Genomic DNA, 18003 nt, shown 5'->3' on the forward strand with positions numbered 1-18003 from the left:
AATGTTGGTCTTTGTGGGTCCCAAGTTACAATGGCAATAATTAAAATGTTTACTTTCATGTCCCATATGGTAACTGTGGTAGATAATTGTATTCACTGCAATTATTTTGGACTAAGTATAGCAGAGGAAGATAAAAATCCGGTATGATTTTGTAACAGCACACAATATTTAATTGGTTTAATTGTAGGCTTAATTATTTCCAGGATTAAAAGTAAAAGAAAAATGGCAATGGATTACAGGTTTGAACAGATTTATGGGGCCTTTACATGTTACTTAGATACAGATGTGGCACAATGGTCAATTTGGGGTTATTGTCTTTACAGGCTTTGGGCATGACCTTGTAATGGTTATATTTGGAAATCTTTTAAAAAGTTATGGAAATGAAATTAAACTCATTGCTTTTCCACATATTCGTATTTCTCTTTGTAACGTCTAGCAAGGCAGCCAAAGCCTTTGTATCTGGGTGAAGCAGACTCATAGCTTGATTATTTTTTTAAGGGATTGAAAAATTGAGTATTTAACTAACATAATGATAGCCCATGAAATGTATTGCAATTGTAATGATTTTGTTTGTGTTATTATAATAAACCTAGTTGTTTCAGGCTGTGTTTTGGTACTATAAATATTTTGTGTTAGAGCAGTGTTTTGTGACTTACTGAGTTTTACATTTTCATGCCATTTGCTTGACATTTGCTCTCAAAACAGCATTACTTTTAAGTGCTATTGAAAATCATTTATTTTTAATAATACTCTGTTCATAAATAAATTATAAAAGCTATGAGACATGCTTAATATAGTTCACTGTGTTTCTAAAGACCCTTGATACGTAAAGAAATTACAGGTATGCATTGTATTTAAAATATAGGGAATTCTGTGTGTTTGCTTTTGGGGAAAAAAAAATCAAGATTTTTAGTCTTGATTTTTTGTTAATGTACAAACTGATTTCTAATGTCATTTCTCAATTCATCTTAGTTATAAATTTAGTCACTCTAAATTTTTCATGAGCTTGGGTGACTTTTCACTAGAGACTGCTTTGCCCCTTTCCTTGCTGTAGCTCATGAAAAACTTTGTACTGAGAAGCTCAGTAGAAGACATTTCCCTGTTAAAAAGCAGTAAAGATGAAGAAAGTGCTGCTTCTTTTTTAATTTGCGTGGCCTGATCCTCTTCCTCATGGGCATCTCTGACTTTCTGACTTCTTTTTTTTTTTTTTTCTCTTCTGAGCTTGAAATTAGGTCATGTATAAATGAAGCTGATTAAGTTGTTTTGTGAGGGAAATATTCCCACTGAAAAACCTAAATTTTATCAAAATGCACATTTTTAGTGAGGAAATGTTTATTTCTAGGAGAAATAATTAACATGTAAAATAATGCAGAGTATGTTCACTTTTGAATGACATTTCTCAGGAAACTGTAAAAAATTAGTTTTCCATTTTTTGAAGTTGAAGAAAATACAGATCCTCATGGAGTTTAGGATCTGTAGCCCTCTTTCTATACTTTTTTTGATTGATATTTCAAAAGGGGAGAAGGGCCATGCTGATAGTCACCATAGTGATCTACATGGCTTCCCAGAGGCCTGCAGAGAGACAGAAGTATCACATGAATGATGGTCTTTTATACATTTGTTTATTTTATGAAGTCTTTTCTTCTTCCTTCAAGGAGACATCTAAGTATTGTGTTAGAAGAGAAGGCAGGCAATGGGACTATAATTCATATTTTGATCAAAAATATCCATACTATGTTGAAAATAGTCATATTATTATGCATAATTTAATAGTTCGATTGTATTATTCAGAGTCTAACAACATGTTTCTTGGAGTCCTTTTCAGAGTCAGTTATGGATAATATTTTCATGAATATTATCGAATTCCCTTCATTTGGTGAGTGACTTTTTGAGAACACTGGTTTCTTAGTGGCTCCTAGCTTTGCACAGACAGTGAGAGCTGGTGACTGAGATTAAAATTAGGTTGTGAATGAAATCAATAAAAAACTTTACGGATCCAGTAACTTTGAATTCTACTTGAAAGTCACAAATGTTTTTAAAATGAAGTTGTCTGAAGAAGCACGAGTTTCCATTCATTTCTGTCACTGAGAAAATGCAACAGATAAAGCCCAAACTAGGAAGCAATTAAATGTATTAACTGCCAGATGAAGGAAGAAAAACCTAAATCCTGTTTGGTTTTCTCCTTCAGGCTAAGGAGTTCATAAAACAGAACCTTTTAAAAAAAAATATGCTTGGTCAAAACTGGGTCCTGCTGTCTTGCTAGGTCTTGTCATAAATCCACATGTTCTCCACGTCCAAACCTGCAGAGCTTCTGCAGTGAGTCCTTGTGAGAAAACAGTTGTGTTTTCCTCCCGCTCCAACCCAGCTGCAGTTACTGAAAGGTTTTTTGGAGATGTAGGAGAGCAAGGCACTGTGCAGTAAGTGTGTGCGACCGAGCCTGAAATGACACAGGCCTTCCTTGTGTGTTCATCCTGTGCTTTCTTACACAAAGGTGCCACTGAGAAGGATGTTTTGTCCACGTTTTGGTGATGTGGAAACCGCATCCAAAGGCTGCGGCAAATACAAGATGTGTAAATGAAATGCTTCATTTCTCAGTGATTCAGGAAACCTGCATCATTCCTGTGCATCAAGGGTTACAAGTCAAGCAGTTTTTAGCAAGCTGCTAATCTGCTGTGCTTGCTCTATAGTTATAGTTGCTTGCTATCCCAGGAGTTTCCAGCAAATGCTCATACAATCTGATTAACATGGTTCAAGTACAAAGGGCGCTGGCCTGGGGACTACCACGTCTCATTAATGGAAATGAATTTTTCATGCCATGGCTGCTGTGTCTGTGTGTTAAGACTTTCATTTCTTTTTCCAATTCTGTCTCTTTTCTGTATTGTATGGCTGTATGAATTTTAACGACTGGTTATATTACAGGTCTGAGGGGGTTTATTTTTGCATACTGATGTTATTTTTACTAAAAAACAGATGTATCAGCAGCAGAGGAAAAAAAAGGGAGCAAAATGGCACACATTTGTGTTCATATTGAACCCTTTTCCTCTGATTGAATGCTTGATGAGTTCAGTTTAAGGACGAGGCGACTCGATCTGTTCTTGGCAGCAGTCCTGCTTTGCGTGGGAGGTTGGAGCAGGCAACCCTGTGAGGTCCCTGCCAGCCAACATTTCTGTGGTTCTGTGAATTGTCAACTTTTCAGTGTAACTTTCCAGAATTAAGTGAAGTGTTGCAATTGATGGATCATCCTATCTTTTTAAGCGGCTGTAAGGTGTTCTGCTGTGACGTGAATACTGTTCTGGTTTATAGCTGAAAGCAGGGAAGAGAGGGCTTAGTCTTCTCTCTGTGCTATTCCTTGCAGTATTTTGGATTAATGTTGCTTTTTAAAGGAAATTGGAAAGGAAGTAATAGTACATATTAAGCTAGTACGCAAAGTCGGCTCAGTGAGTAGTCATTCACAGCTGCTATACTGTGGCACTTGATATTTAATTATCTTGGTATCAGAAGATTGTCATTTTCAGAACATGTTCCCACACATGACTAACTGTCTTGTACCGGGTGTGTACCTGAACATGGGTATCCAGCATCTTACAAGATCATCAGCCCACATTAGGTGATGATATAAAGCTGAATTAACAGAAACCATCAGCCCTTCTGTTCATGCACAATTCCTGCTTTCGATGGGAATTGCTGAAATACCTCTAAGCATCAGTTATATAGTTTATAGCCTACTTTATCTCTGTGTACTAAGCTATATGCTTCTTGACTATGTCCTCTTTGTTCTTTTTGTAATGCACACTTTGCTTATCTTCAACTGCTAATGTCTCTAAATCAAAAAGTTCTACAGCATAAACAATTTAAACTCCAATAGCTATGCACAACACAGGCCAAGTCTAAAAGAAGGTTTATGAGAAGTTTTTCCTCTAAAGAAGGTGATGTGTTTATTTTAGATTGTGAGGTGTGTATTACCTCCTCTCTAAGGCTGCTCAGTTAGTGGTCAAGAAGTATTACGGTTACTTTTTAAGAAGTTATTCCTTAAGAAATGTCTACAGACTAACAGTATTAATCAGTTTAGTCTACTGGCAATCTGTGATAAATTCTGCATATACAAATATTTAACTGTCAACTTGTAGGTGTCAAAAGTGACTAGAGCAGGCTGAGATAGACAATTGAGAATTGATTTAGTCTTTAAGATAATAGACTTCTCTAGTTTATTTCATGTAATACCCTCATCTTCATACACCTCAGCAAGGCTGAGAGATTTCCCTAAATGATGATTGGGAAACCATCAAAGAGAGACTGAAGATAAAACCATAGGCTAAGCAGCTGTGCCTCTCTTCCCAAGGGTGTGGTCACAGTTGGGTAGGACTTGGCTGCAAACACGTCAGATCTTGCTGCTTTTTGTGACTTCCAGAAGGGAAGTGTAAAATTCTTCTGGAAAGCTACTGAAAACGTGTATGTTACTGATACATGGAGCTTCACGTATAGAGGTACTTCATCACAGATCTTAAATCTGTTTGCAGAGTGAGTGATAACTAAAGAAAGAAATAATTTTTGAGTTTAAGATGCTTCTGCACTGAACTCAATGTTGGCTGATGTGGAAAGGCAGCAGTGCTATCAGATAGGTATGCAGAGGAAGCAGCAGAAAGAAAGGATGCTTCCTTTAATTTTTATCCTCAGAAATCTACTGAGGATTCCTTTGTTGACCTGAACTAACACACTTTGGATTTTATTTCAGAGAGAAATCATAAATTCATTTCAGCGTGTAGACATCGGCGGATTCAGGATGCTGAATGTCACACCATGTTGACTATGTGTGAAAAAACATGTTCTGATAAATTCACAGGAATTGTACACCATGCAAAATTACACCTCCAGGCAGACTCAAATGACCAAACTCTGACATTTCTCACACTTGACAGCTTATTTCAGTGGAGATTTAGGAAAAAAAGGTCAAAGGACACCAAACATATTACTGCTCCACTCCGCCTATGGCTATAGCAACACTAAATCTTCTAATATTACATCTTAGGGCAAATGAAGGTTTCCTCATTTAGGTCCTACAAACAGGAGTAAACAAGTCTTATGAGGACTGGCTGAGGGAGCTGGGGTTGCTTAGCCTGGAGAAAAGGAGGCTCAGGGGAGACCTTATCACCTTCTACAATTACCTGAAAGGAGATTGTAGCGAGATGAGGTCAGTCCCTTCTCTCAGGTGACTAGAGGTAAGACAAGAGGAAATGGCCTCAAGCTGCACCAGAGGAGGTAAAATTTCTTCACTGAAAGTGCTGTCAATCCCTGGCACAGGCTGCACAGAGAGGTGGTGGAGTCACCAGCCCTGGAGGTTTTTACAAGACATGTAGATGTGGCACTTGGGGACGTGGTTCAGTGGTGGCCTTGGCAGCGCTGGGGAAATGGTTGGACTTGCTGATCTTGAAGGTCTTTGCCAGCCTAAGAAATTCTGTGATTCTGTGGTTCTGTATAACATGTTGCAACTTAAAGGCTTCAGTGAATGTCCCCTTGCCTTGCCAGGAGCAGCATCAGGGCCGATAATGCGCGAATGGCTCGATTGCCTTCTGACAGGAGTGTGCAGTGTGGCTGTGCCCTGGCGTGTGTTCACGGCTACAGAAATGTGCTTTCATAAACATGGGCCCATCTTGGGTTGCAGTAGCAGTTGCCATGGCAACATCACTCTGTGTACTTGAGCTTTAACATTTGAGAGTTCACCCAGAAAATAAATCTGGCGTGATTATGAAGTACACTTGCTTGTTTTCTGAATTCTTTGGATACAGATCGTTGAAAAAAGCAGAAAATTATGTTACTGCCTTACTCTGTTTTCTGCCATAAACCATGCACAGAATCGTTAAAGCTGTCGTCTATCAAAATATAGTAAAATTCCAATAAAGCTAAATTGTAAATGTTGCCACCTTCAGCTCCATAATATATTATTTTAAAGGGCTCTCTGTCATGGTTGAACTTGATAAAACTCGGTAAAACCCCACTGAGCAAGAAATGAGGAAAAAAAAAAATCTAGAAAATGTATTCCTAAGTAGGGATTTAATTGTTTCTTTTATAAGTAGTGACCTATTTTTCTACAGCAAGTTAAAATACCTCAGGATGACGACAACACGAACATTTTTGTGTATGGATCAGTTTTTTAAATATATCATTTGGAATCTGGTTTTATCAAAAAAATTACTCTTGACATGAGACATTAGGTCTTCATATGTCTTATGTATCTGATTCCATTTGCAGTTGTTACTAATAGAAAGATTTGTCTTCTGTAACCGTATAAGTTTGTGAAATTAATCCTGAGCTCTGAAAACTGGAGCACTGGAACAGATTGCCCAGAAAAGTTGTCATCTCTCCTCACTGGAGATATTCAAGAATCATCTGGATGCAATCCTGTGCAATGTGCTCTGGGATGACCCTACTGGAGAAAGTAGGTTGGATCAGGTGATCCACTGTGGTCCCTTCCAACCTTACACATTCTGAGATTGCGTGAAAAAACAGGTTAGATCATCTGATCTTGCAGATCAGCAGCAGCACCAGGGAGTTTGCAGATGATGGGCATTCTGCTCTCCCCCACACCACTGTCAGATCTGGCCTCTTCAACAGAAGCCATGGAAACAGGGCTCTGAGATCATTCTGCTTGGAGATGTCTGAGTTGCTGAAGAGCTACTTGCCTTTGAGAAGTGATGTGAGTGCAACATATTGTCAGCAATCTGCGTTTTTACTGAAACTGGGTCTGAGGTCCTGAGCTGGTCTGCTGTGTCTCATGCTTGCAGGTCTGCTGCAGGCTGTGTCCTTTTATTGAGGGGCAGATCCCCGATATTACCAGCCTGACTCATGCCATCTTTGGACTAGACTAAATTTTAGATAATATTGAATCCCAGGTGCTCCAGATTCCCCAGTTTGTTAGTGGGTTGTGGTTTTTGATTTGGTATGGTTTGGGGTTTTTTTCCCCTCCAACAGAATGTGTTAATGTTTTCATTGCTGGATTTTGTCAATGATAGTTAAAATCAGGAATGGAGTTATTGTGCATGATGAGGTCAGATTCCTGTTTGTAGCTTATCCATAAAAGCGACCATTTGGGTTTGTTTGCTTTGTGGGGTTTTGTTGTTGTTTTTTAGAGGGGAAGTTTGTTGTTGTTGTTGGTTGGTTGGTTGTGGTGTTTTTTGGGTTTGGTTTGGGTTTTTTTATTTTTTTTTTTGTTCTTTCTAAGGCATGGGTTAAAATCACATACTATTTTGCAATGTGGCTTTGTACCTTTTAAAGTATAGCAGACTCTCATTAGCACAGTTTCCTGCCATGTAGTAGCTTGCAAGTGTACAGTTTCTGAATTTTCGAAGTTCAAATGACTTAAATTTTTTATAATAGTTTAAATATGATTGGCTGTAATTAAAAAGGAAAAAGAGATTGAAAAAAATCAAAGTGAAATGTGCCCAAGCCAAAGACTGACAATGTAAAAATTTCCAAAGCAGAAATGAGTCATATAAAATTAACTTTCTTAAGAACTGCTATGACCTGTTACTACAGCTCTCGCTGTCAGCATTTTCAAGTTAAACACCATTTACAATAATTTTATTTCACATCAAGTTCAACTATAAGCTTAAATGCAAATGTCTCAATAATAGTTTTTGTCCTGGCAAAGCTTTATATTTTATTTCTTTCAGAACCAATTATAATGTCTGGGGAAATGTAATGCAAAATATATTATTGATGAAAATTTGAATTTGGAAAAAATATATATGCAGGCAAACTGAATATTAGGTTGGTGTACAGGCAGTCGGTGTGAGGAGAAATGAGAAAAGCGAAAGACTAATGTGTTGAATGAGCACCTTTGGGTGGGTTGTTTGGTCTCCAAGAAGAGGTGGTTGCTGCTGACCATCCCACACTGGGTGGGAGGGGGCAAAGGGGCCCAACAAGCAGTTGCATCCAAGATCTGATGGTGGCTGCAGGGTCAAGCAAACTGTGTGAAGGACTGGGTGAAACGCATGACTAAAGTGACTTCTTCTGCAGGAAACATTCTTTTTGCATTTCCTTCTGAGTGCATTTTGTTTGTTGTAACTGTGTAATGTCTGCAAGTCCTTGAAATTTGAAAAAGGGATAAAACTCAGGTGCTTTTTTGCTGAGGGATCCCTGGTGTCATGTGGGCTTTCCCCACCCCATCAGCTCCTGTGATTCTCTGGAGACACCAAGAAAGAGATGCTGAAGTGGGATTGCAGCTGAAGCAACAGGGAAGGAGGAGTGAGGGGCTTTGGGATGGGAGGGGAAGGACAAGGTCACTCTGGAGGAGCAGGGCCCAGTGTGCTTGGGATGGGGATGGACAGGAGTTCAGGCAGAGGTGTGGGAATGTAAATTGTGGGGAGGTGGTTGGGCCAGGACAAGCTAGGTGGTGGAGCTGGGGTCTAGTGCCAATGAGCAAAGATGTAGGGTGTAATTTCTTCCCCTTAGACCTAGTTTAAGAACAGTGTGTAAACGCACGTACACAACACATCCCTCCTAGTGCTGGAACTTCTGTTTCTCCATCCGCTTCTTTGCTTTTAGCAACCCTGCAATCCTATCCAGTGCCCTTCCCAAGGAGAACAGCGGGATCTGAGTGTTTAGTCCAAAAGAAAGATGAGTGATTAATTCATGGTCTAAGGAAATGGAGTGTGTGTGTGGTTGGGGTTTCTCTTGCCTTGTTTGGGATCAGTGTTCTGATATTTGCCAATGAGTGTGGTGATAAGGGAACAGCGAGAAAACTGAGCTGATCCCCACCCTAATGGGAGGGAAAAGCTGTTCTGGAAGCAGAGCAAAGGCAGCAGCACAGCACGTACCACAAGAAATGCACAGACTCTGCAACAGAGCCATTTATACTAGTCTGATTACACTGCAGTTTTAATAAACCTCCTAGGTAGGCTCTGCATATATCACAGATGCTGTTAGCTCCAATAAGTTCAGTAAATATTTCTGAGTTTTGTTTCAGGCAAATAGGTATTTGAAAACTAAACATACCTGAGAATGGAAAAGATCTATGTTAGTAATACATGCCCAGCATATCAGAGACCAGCCAAGGGTGCCTCATCTTTATGTGATAGTTGTCTGCTGGGGAAGAAGGAGCTTCCCAGCAATTCTTCTTTCTCTAAGTCCCAGCAATTCAGAGGTTCTGAAAAGGCAGCAGACAAATACATCCATGTACCTATGCGCATCTGGATAGTCCAGGATATTATAGCTCAAGTGGCTGATATGTTTGATCCCAGGCAAGTTAAATCTTGTTCCAGCTGGATGTCGTCGTGCACGAGTCTTATCAATCAAGGTGTACTGTAGACCCTGTTCTTGTCGTGTGGTTATCCTTTGTGTTAATATTAATTCTGTCCTGGTCCACATGGCTGTTCATGATATAATAAAAGTGGGGAGAGATTTTGAAGAAGTTAAATATTCCACAACATTCATGTGTGCCAAAAAGCGCTTATTAATGAAGGGACAATTTAGGGTCTATTTGGCTGAGTTCTACAGACCTTCTTTCTCCAGCCTGATCTCTCTGTTCTGTCTTCTGCTATCACTCTGCTTGGTCTTTCAGGTTGGGTTCATCTTCAGTGGAATGTGAGCAACTGGTGAATTTTGTCATTTGTTTTTATATGGTGGCTGTGTGGAGTGACAAGGTATTTAATTGTCCTGCTGTAACTGAGCTGGTTGCCAAGCCCATATCCCAAACGTGAGGAAAGGGAGAAATCATTACTGCAGGAAATTAGGGCAGTGGTGATGGAAATATCACATTATGTTTTGAATTACAGGGTAGTGTAACCTTGCTGTTGACAAGGGCATCATAGTCTTTTCTGCAAACAACTTTTGTCAGGTATTTACAACTCTGAAGAAATTTGTCTAGACCTGAAACTTGGCATCATCTTGTTTAGCAAAGTACTAAATTGTTGTCATATATACTTTAAACACTTGTTAGTGCAGTAGATGTTGAGTTCCATGATAAACTACAGCTTTAAACAGGTGACATTATATCTACTTTGGGAGTTTGCCTAGACACAAAAAGATTGCAAGGACTTAGAGCAAAGGCACTCTGTATGGAAGATACTGAGAAGAAAATAAAAATGAAAGAGCCCTTAAAATGAGGAGATCCAACAAGCCTGGATTTCATGTTCTGTGACTACATGAAGAGGCTGCAATGCCTTTAGTCCAGTTGCTGGGTGAAGTTTGCCTTATCAGTACTGGACACTAAATGACCTGAGAAGGATTCTTTGGGGGCAGCACGTTGACACTTGCCACACTCCCTGCTGTGCATGAGCCTGCTGATTGTCTCAGCTGTTTATGAACTGGATTTAACAACTGCAGCACCAGTCACAAAGAATTTAATGTGGCATATTCATATTGCTCTTTCCTTGTTGGTTTCACAAAATGTTTGTATAAGCTGACCTTTCTCTCGGGGAGGTGTTGGAGAGTGGCAGTTGTGCAGATGCAGGATATTCCATGTCAACCTTATTGTGTAGTTTTCAAATTGGTAAGGGACTGAAGCAGGAAGGCCGTCAAAAAAAGAAGTTTCTGGTGGTTTCATAACAAGATGTACCTATCAGGATGTAAATGCATTATTTTTAAGGTCGAAGAACAGGTGGATAGTTTTGAAATGGACTCGTTAAGGCAATAACAATCTGATAGAGCTGACTCTCCTGATTTCTTGGGAACGGTTAACTGAAAGGATATTTAGGTTTGGTTTGATACCTCTCGATAAACATTCTCCCCACAAATCAGTGGAACTATAGAAATGCACATCAGCTTTATTGGTAATCAGCTTGGCTCTGTCCAGTATTCCAGAGTTTATGATCCCCTTTGCTGTCCCTATAGAATGGCTTTAAAGCTCACTTGGTGCATATTCAGACTTCTGGCATTTTGCAGTTGCTCTTTTATCTTTATAATAAAACATGTATTTAACAACAATTAAATGTTGAAACAGCTTGCTGGCAGATGGGACGAATTTTCTATCTCCTGAAGTTTTCAAAAATGTCTTTCAGAAATATGTTCATTTTATGGTCTGTGTTATAGAGAAGAATGAACCAGGGTATTGTAGTGGTTTTTCTTGACTTCAAAATTTTTCCATATTTCTAGTGTCAATTTTTTTTTTTCAAATCACTATGTAGAGTTTTCTTTATCCTTCTAATTTCCACCCAAAACTGCATTTATTATCTAGTCTTTAAGTCATGCCTAATTCCTTAAACAGCTAAATACCCAGTGGTAAACAGAACTAATAATGTGGTTTACGTGGCACAAATGGCTTGTGCCTTGAGAACCAGGAGACCCTTTTCTGTTAAAATGGTTCAATAGACTGTGGGCCCTGATCTCAGATACTTTGAGGTAAGTTGTGCTGTGTTCTTACACTCAAATAATGAACTTAGAAATATCAGTAGAAAAAGTGAAGCTGTTAACTGCAGCTACTCTTGCATTCCTCGCGTTCTTTAACTAAATGACATGCGTTGCTAATAAGATCCCATACTCCAAAGACTGGTTTCAAATGTAAAACTGAATTGAATATTGATTTTTAATTTTAGTTCATTTAGTTGCTTATGTGTTTTTGGGTTTTTTCTGAAGTGAGGTAACTGGTTTTGGTGCTTTGAATGAAAATGCAATTGCTGAGATACTAAGCTGTGGAATGTGGTTGCTACTCGTCTGCATTAACAACCATTTGAAGAAATTTCATATGGATTTTTATTATGCACTTATATGTAGATTTAAATACCCTTTATTAATACACTCAATTGAACAATAACATACATTTTTAAAGTGTCATAAATACAGGGAAAACTTAACTACTGCAGTTAGGCAATGGCCAACGTTTTTAAGCTCAGCAAGATTAATATTAGCCATGAAACTGCATCTGAAAAACTGCCTTAATTCCTGTTTTATGGCTATTACAGTGCTAATCTGCTAAGGATTTACTTATTTGGCTAAAACAGTTTGTTAAATGACTTCAGGAGTTCTAGAGTCAAAAATACATATTTATGGAATGCAGTAATAATTTGTTCTGCTTTAAAGGACAAAACACTGGTCTTCAATTTCTGACAAAGAGCAGTATGAAATGGAGTTGAAAAGATGAGGTTGTTGGGCAGTTGATATTATCTAGCAGTGATCTCTCATTGGTTTGCAAATTAATCCCTCCACTAGCAAAAGAGGAGATGGAGTGAAAGGGCAGATAAATAGCTTGAAAATTAGTTAGCTCAATTTTCCAGAGAATATTAATACATCATTTTATGTCCAGCTGGTGCTTGGCAAGAAGCTTAGTGCACCAAGGATCAGTTCCGGGGCTGATATTACTAAAGATCTTCCTTAACAACCTGTCTAAGGAGACAGAATGCTCCCTTGAGAAATCTTGAGGTGATGCACAACTGTGGGGATAGTAAAGCTGTAGTTCAGAGGATCCTTCACAAACCTGAGGGTTGGGCTAACAAGGTCAGCCACAAAGGCTTTGCAGGTGTAAACCATTTGTTGACTCAGTTGGAATTTAAAGACCAAATTTGTTATTGTTATTTAAATAAGTAATGCAGACCTTCACAATAATTTAAGAGGCTTTAGTTCAGATCACTCTAAACTCTGTTGCTTCCACTGCATATAGAAGAGTTTGGACTGCAGGTGGAGAATTGATTTGCAAAGTGGCTGCAATAGCTCCACTCGGAGTGTGTGGGCTCTCCTGGCTGTTCCTGGGCTGCCTGACAGTTATAGGCCAGGGATATTTATATGGCTGTACAGGGAAAATAGGATCTGTAAATTGGTATTGTATAGAGCCAGATAGCTTTTCAGTGGACAATAGGCTGTTTCATTATATCAGAGCTTGCTAACACTTTGCACTCTTCTGAGCTTCAAAAAGCTGAAATTCTACTTTGCCATTAGAGTTGGTTCATCTATTACGTGGCCTCAGTAATGTTATTTGGAGGTAAGTCTTGGAGAGTGAAAATGCCTTAAAGCATAAAAATGGAGGGGTAATATAGTGCTGTAGGTGTCAGTCTAGTATTCATCACTGTGAGAGGTTTATCTTCATTTTATTCTAATTGAGAAGTGAGTCTGATGTTTGAAAAGCCCAAAATTACAGATGCTTATGTGTTAGAATGGCTATTGTCAAAGTATGGAGGGAAAGGCACCCTGTTGTTGCAGTCTTTTAAAAATGATTTGTTGAAAATTGACTTTGAGTGTTCGTACTGGAGGTCAGAGTTCTCTTTAGAGGCTTCTGCTTCCACAGAAATATCTAGAAGTACCACAGTTATGCCTTGCTATTAAAGGAATGATTTTGTTACAAATACTTACCTGGCAGCGCTTTTGATTCATTAAAATGGGAAAAATAAGTGGAGCAAAACAGCTGGGACAATTTCTAAGTAAATTCATCAGTCATTCAGGAACTATGCATTTAAAATACCTATAAATAATAGAATGCTCCATCTAAATGGAATCCTTTTATTGATGTGTAAGTACAGTGTCACCCTGAAATTTCTTTAACGTATCATTTCCTTGTGTTTAGAATCACATCAGGCAATTTATATTATTTCTAATTTTTCTACTTTATTTTAACAGCATTATTTTGAATGGTGTGTGAAATCAAATTGATACACACAGTTGTTAAGCTTTAAAATTACTTTCAGGTAACAAATAATTGTTTTGGAAACTCTGTTCCTTCACTCAATTTTTTTATATTATCTCGAGGACTGACAAAATAATTGGATAACTTCTGTGGTTTGCCACTGGCACTTGTAAATTCCCTTTATTCATATTCTTGCAATATATTCTCTTAAATATCTTCTTTCCACACTGATGGTGTTGATGGGACTGCTGATCCTACAAAAGAAGACAGGACGATGGAAATGGGGAAAGTGAAATACTGAGAACCCAGTGTTTACTTTTTATTGTCTATGTTTAGTTCTCCCACGTTTACAAAGAATAAATAAATTGTTTAAGTTTGCATGTGGAAAAAAAATCTGTGATTTTTTTAAAATTTTGTTCTAATAGATAAAAAGATGGCCTATCACAAAGTGAATGCAGACCAGAGAGCACAGGGGCACTCTCCATACCTTGACAACGATGAGCTCCAAGCCACAGCGTTGGAACTGGAATGGGACATGGAAAAAGAGCTGGAGGAGCCTGGCTTTGACCATTTCCAACTGGATAGTGCAGTCCAGCATCACCTGGGAAACTCCCAGAGCCCTGACCTTGATCTCGAGCCCATCCAGACTTCATCTTCTCCCAAGGGAAGATTCCAGAGGCTTCAGGAAGACCCCGACTACATCTCACACTACACGAGACAGGCACCAAAGAGCAATCGCTGCAGTTTTTTTCGGATACTGAAAGTATTTTGCACTGCTTTGATTTTATTTATTTTTGGAATTGTGATAGGATATTATGCTCGCAAGAAATGCCCCTCTCCCCCAGCATCTCAAGAACCAAATAATCCTCATATCTACCATGAAATTCTCAAGGAAATCAAAGCTGAAAATATTCAACAGATTTACAGGTATGTACCTTGGCATGTTTTTTTGTCTAAATGCAATTAGGTACCAGTGTTAAGGCTTTATGTGATTTGTTTTATGTGGAATCATATTTACAAACCTTGACTTTTTCTTCATGTTCAGTTTTCTCATGATGCTTGGGAAGCTTTCATAAGAAAACTAGTGGAATTTACTCATATACAAAAGTAGTTGAATTTTTAATAATGTAAATTTGTGTTAAACACAATAGTTTTGCTTTAGCAGTGTTCTGTTACTAAATATGTTATTATCTTTAATGTACATGAATTGAAAAACATAGATTATTCAAAGTGAATAGAAATATAAACAATAGAACAGCTGTCCTAGGTCCAACTGATTGCCAAATAACACTGTTGAAAAGCAAGGTTTATATGATGTTTTGTAATATTTGGTGCTTTAAAATAATTCCTGACTAATTTTTGGCACAAAAATGAAACCTGGCTTGTGGTTTTATCTAAATGGTGAATTAAACCTTTAGTCTGCATTGCTTTAGGATGAAAAAATTGGCCTCTGCACTCTGAAAGACCACGATTTGTTTATTTTTTATTCGTTATAATCTGTTTTAAGAACATAAATTGTTGTAAAATATCTGCTGACTTGGGTTTGATTTTATTTTTTTTCCATGTGGAATCTTTTCACTGCTTTGAAAGTTTATATAACATGTTCATATTAGAGTATAATCACTTTTCTGTAGCGGTGAGTGTGGAAGAAACTAGGTTTTCCTTCCAACTTTTGTAAGTTATTTGAGGGGGCAGAGGAGCTTATTTTGGCTTCTGGAACAGAAAGTTCCTTTCTCATGATAAAGGCAATGCATTGCAGATTTTTTGATCAGTACCAGTTCAGGAGCAGCAGAACTTAAAAACCTGAGGTTAGAAAAGATTGTTGTCATGGTCATCCAAAGAGGTCTTCTTGAGTAGAGCAGAAATACATTTGAAAGTAACCACAGGTGTGTTCTAACAATATTGTCTTTTATTGTATCTGCTAAATCAAGTCCTAAATCCTGACGTGGTTAATACAGTGTTTTGAGCCAACACTGTTACTAAATTCAAGGGAAAAAAATAAATATGCAGGATTTCATGTCAGTTTTCATGTGCTGAACTGAATCTACTTTAGACAGACTAATCATTTTCATAATGGGAAAGTGTACAGGTGATGAAAAATGCTGATTTTTCTTCTTTTTATGTAAAAAATTAACTTCTTTGTCTTTTCAGGGAGTCAATTGAACTGAATGCTGTCATTAGGCTTAGTCATGACAAAAGTATTGGAATAAACTAAGCCCTGAGATTAGGTATTACACAAATTACAGCAAGTTGCTGACATGTCTGTCAAACTCAGGATAATACTTTGTCTTTGGGGACTGGGAGTTGCTTGCCATTTTATTATTTCAAAGAGTGGTTTAAAAACATCCCCTTTCAAACTCTTCATCACTTGTCAAATGATTTCAGCCTAGTATTAGGATATTAGTGAGAATCTGGACTTTAACTGAAATGAATTATATGAATACTTTGGAACTTAAAAAACTTATATAGTTGCTAGCCTTTTACATAATTTTTATTATTTGATTTTTTTTTCTATTTAATGGCATGATTTCAACAAATGTAGTCAAGCATTAATTCAGCTGCCTATCAATTCTGTATATAAATATATAATCAATGCTTTTAGTATACTGCATTACCCACAAGATTTTTCTTAAGCCAACATTTTGATCTGAGACAGATTTTATCCCATGTTGTTTTAAGTTGCTTTTTCTCAACATCTGTTTGGCAATAGTCAGAGACTGCAAGGAAACCTGTGTGTGTTTAGCCCCACAAGTACAGAACATGCAACATATGTTGCTTGGGTAAAAAAACCCACAACTCAAACCTGACAATGTCAATATATGTTATTGGAAAACTTCTTTCAATATAATACTTTGAGTTATTAGGAAAGTGGCAGCTGCTTAGCTTGCAATTTCTCTTCTACCTGTTACTGGGAATGACATTAATTTAATTATCTTTGTTTACTATTTAGATCAGACTCAGTAATGGTAAAGGATTTTGCTAACTATCCTGAGAAAGGAATTGGGAGGAAAAAAAAACCTGTTTAAAAGACACAGAGTTGCCAATCATATTGTCCAAGCAGACATCACCTCAGTGTGCTTGCAAGTCTGGAGTGGGAGCTGTTCACCCCAACGGGGGTGAAATCTGCTTGTGATCAAATGAAGCTTTGAGGATTGGGACCCTCTGGGCTTCTAAAGGGGTGGCAGAAGTGCAGCAGTGGACTTGTGTTTGCTTTGTTGAGATTTGTGGATTTTGTGAGTTGAATGAAACCTGTCTACCAATCCATGTTAGGAATGGAGGATCATTGCTGCCCAGGGAAATGGTTTAGTCTCCATCCCTGGAGGGATGGAAAAGGTGTGTGGATGTCTTGGAAGTGCTGGGTTAGTGTTCTTGTCCGGCTTCTCCACTGGAGGCTCTTGGTGGGAGCCGATGTGCAGCTCTTCTGTCAGGCCCATTCTGCCTGTCTACATCAACCAGGTCCATGATAAGCATTTTTCCCAGCAGACACACTAGAAATCATTAGGTAAGAAAACTCAGCGTTGGCTTTTATTCCTTAAACTTTGCACCTTGCTTCCCGTGAAATGTCAATGTTACGGAATTTCCGTGCAATTTAGCACAGTTGTAATTACTGGTCTTGGCCACGTTCCTAATCAATGATACAGCCTAAGTAAACATTATATCTGTAAGCCTTTCTGAACACTTCCCCCCGCCCCCTGCAGGGAGGTGCTTGCAATGTTGACAGGAAAAAGTTGAAATCGGTTTACTCCTGATGTTTCAGGGGTTTCAAGAGGTGTTAAGTTGTGAGAGGTGCCTGAAAGGGGAGAAGGAGTTGTCACCAAAAAACTTAGAGTTTTTCTTCATCCTGCACGTTGCTTTTTACATGCTGACAAAAATTGGCACAAATACTGTTAATAGGACTCAATCAGTAAATCTAATGATTTAGCAGTATGAATACTAGATTTGCTCAGATAAATATTTATGACATAACCTGCTCCATAATACAGGAGATTCAGAACTGGTAAAACCAGACTTAATTCTGCAAACATCACTGGGCTGATAGGAATCCAGTAATTGTATCTGTCTGTGCCATGAATATGGCTTCTCCCAATTTTCTTTCTTTGTTCTATATGTCCTTATGAGAAGGGCATAAATCCTACACCCAAAAGAGACGAGGTGGAAGTTGAAACATAAAATACTTTGGGTGCTGTTTAAATTTATATCCATAACTAGCAGAACTTAGCAGGACAAAACAGATGGATAAAGCTGGTAAAACTGATAGGCTGACAGCAGGTTATCTCCTGGGACAGCTGGGTTGAGACTCCATGACAAGACTGAGTTCTCAGAGCCCTTTTAGAGAGAGCGTGTCAAGAGGGCAGAGCTGGAGGGTCTTCTGTGCTTTGAGTCTGCACCGTGCTCCCTGAGGAATGTGTCTGCAGCTCCAAAGCACAATCATTAGCCTAGGAAAGGTCCTGTTTTCA

General features: G+C 38.4%; 1 protein-coding gene across 11 annotated transcripts in view; it reads left to right on the plus strand.

The window, feature by feature from the left end:
• Nucleotides 1-18003, plus strand: part of NAALADL2 (N-acetylated alpha-linked acidic dipeptidase like 2) — a 466113-nt gene that overhangs the window by 212466 nt on the left and 235644 nt on the right. For all 11 annotated transcript variants that reach the window (XM_051781725.1, XM_051781724.1, XM_051781723.1 and 8 more), the window contains one exon: nt 13972-14473. In XM_051781725.1, coding sequence (XP_051637685.1) covers nt 13980-14473 — 494 coding nt within the window. In that variant the 5' untranslated portion in view covers nt 13972-13979. The remainder of the gene's footprint in view (nt 1-13971; nt 14474-18003) is intronic.

Source organism: Manacus candei, unplaced genomic scaffold, assembly GCF_025592945.1.
Source record: "Manacus candei isolate 608988 ecotype Guabito, Panama unplaced genomic scaffold, ASM2559294v1 h1tg000015l, whole genome shotgun sequence".
Lineage (NCBI taxonomy): Eukaryota > Metazoa > Chordata > Aves > Passeriformes > Pipridae > Manacus > Manacus candei.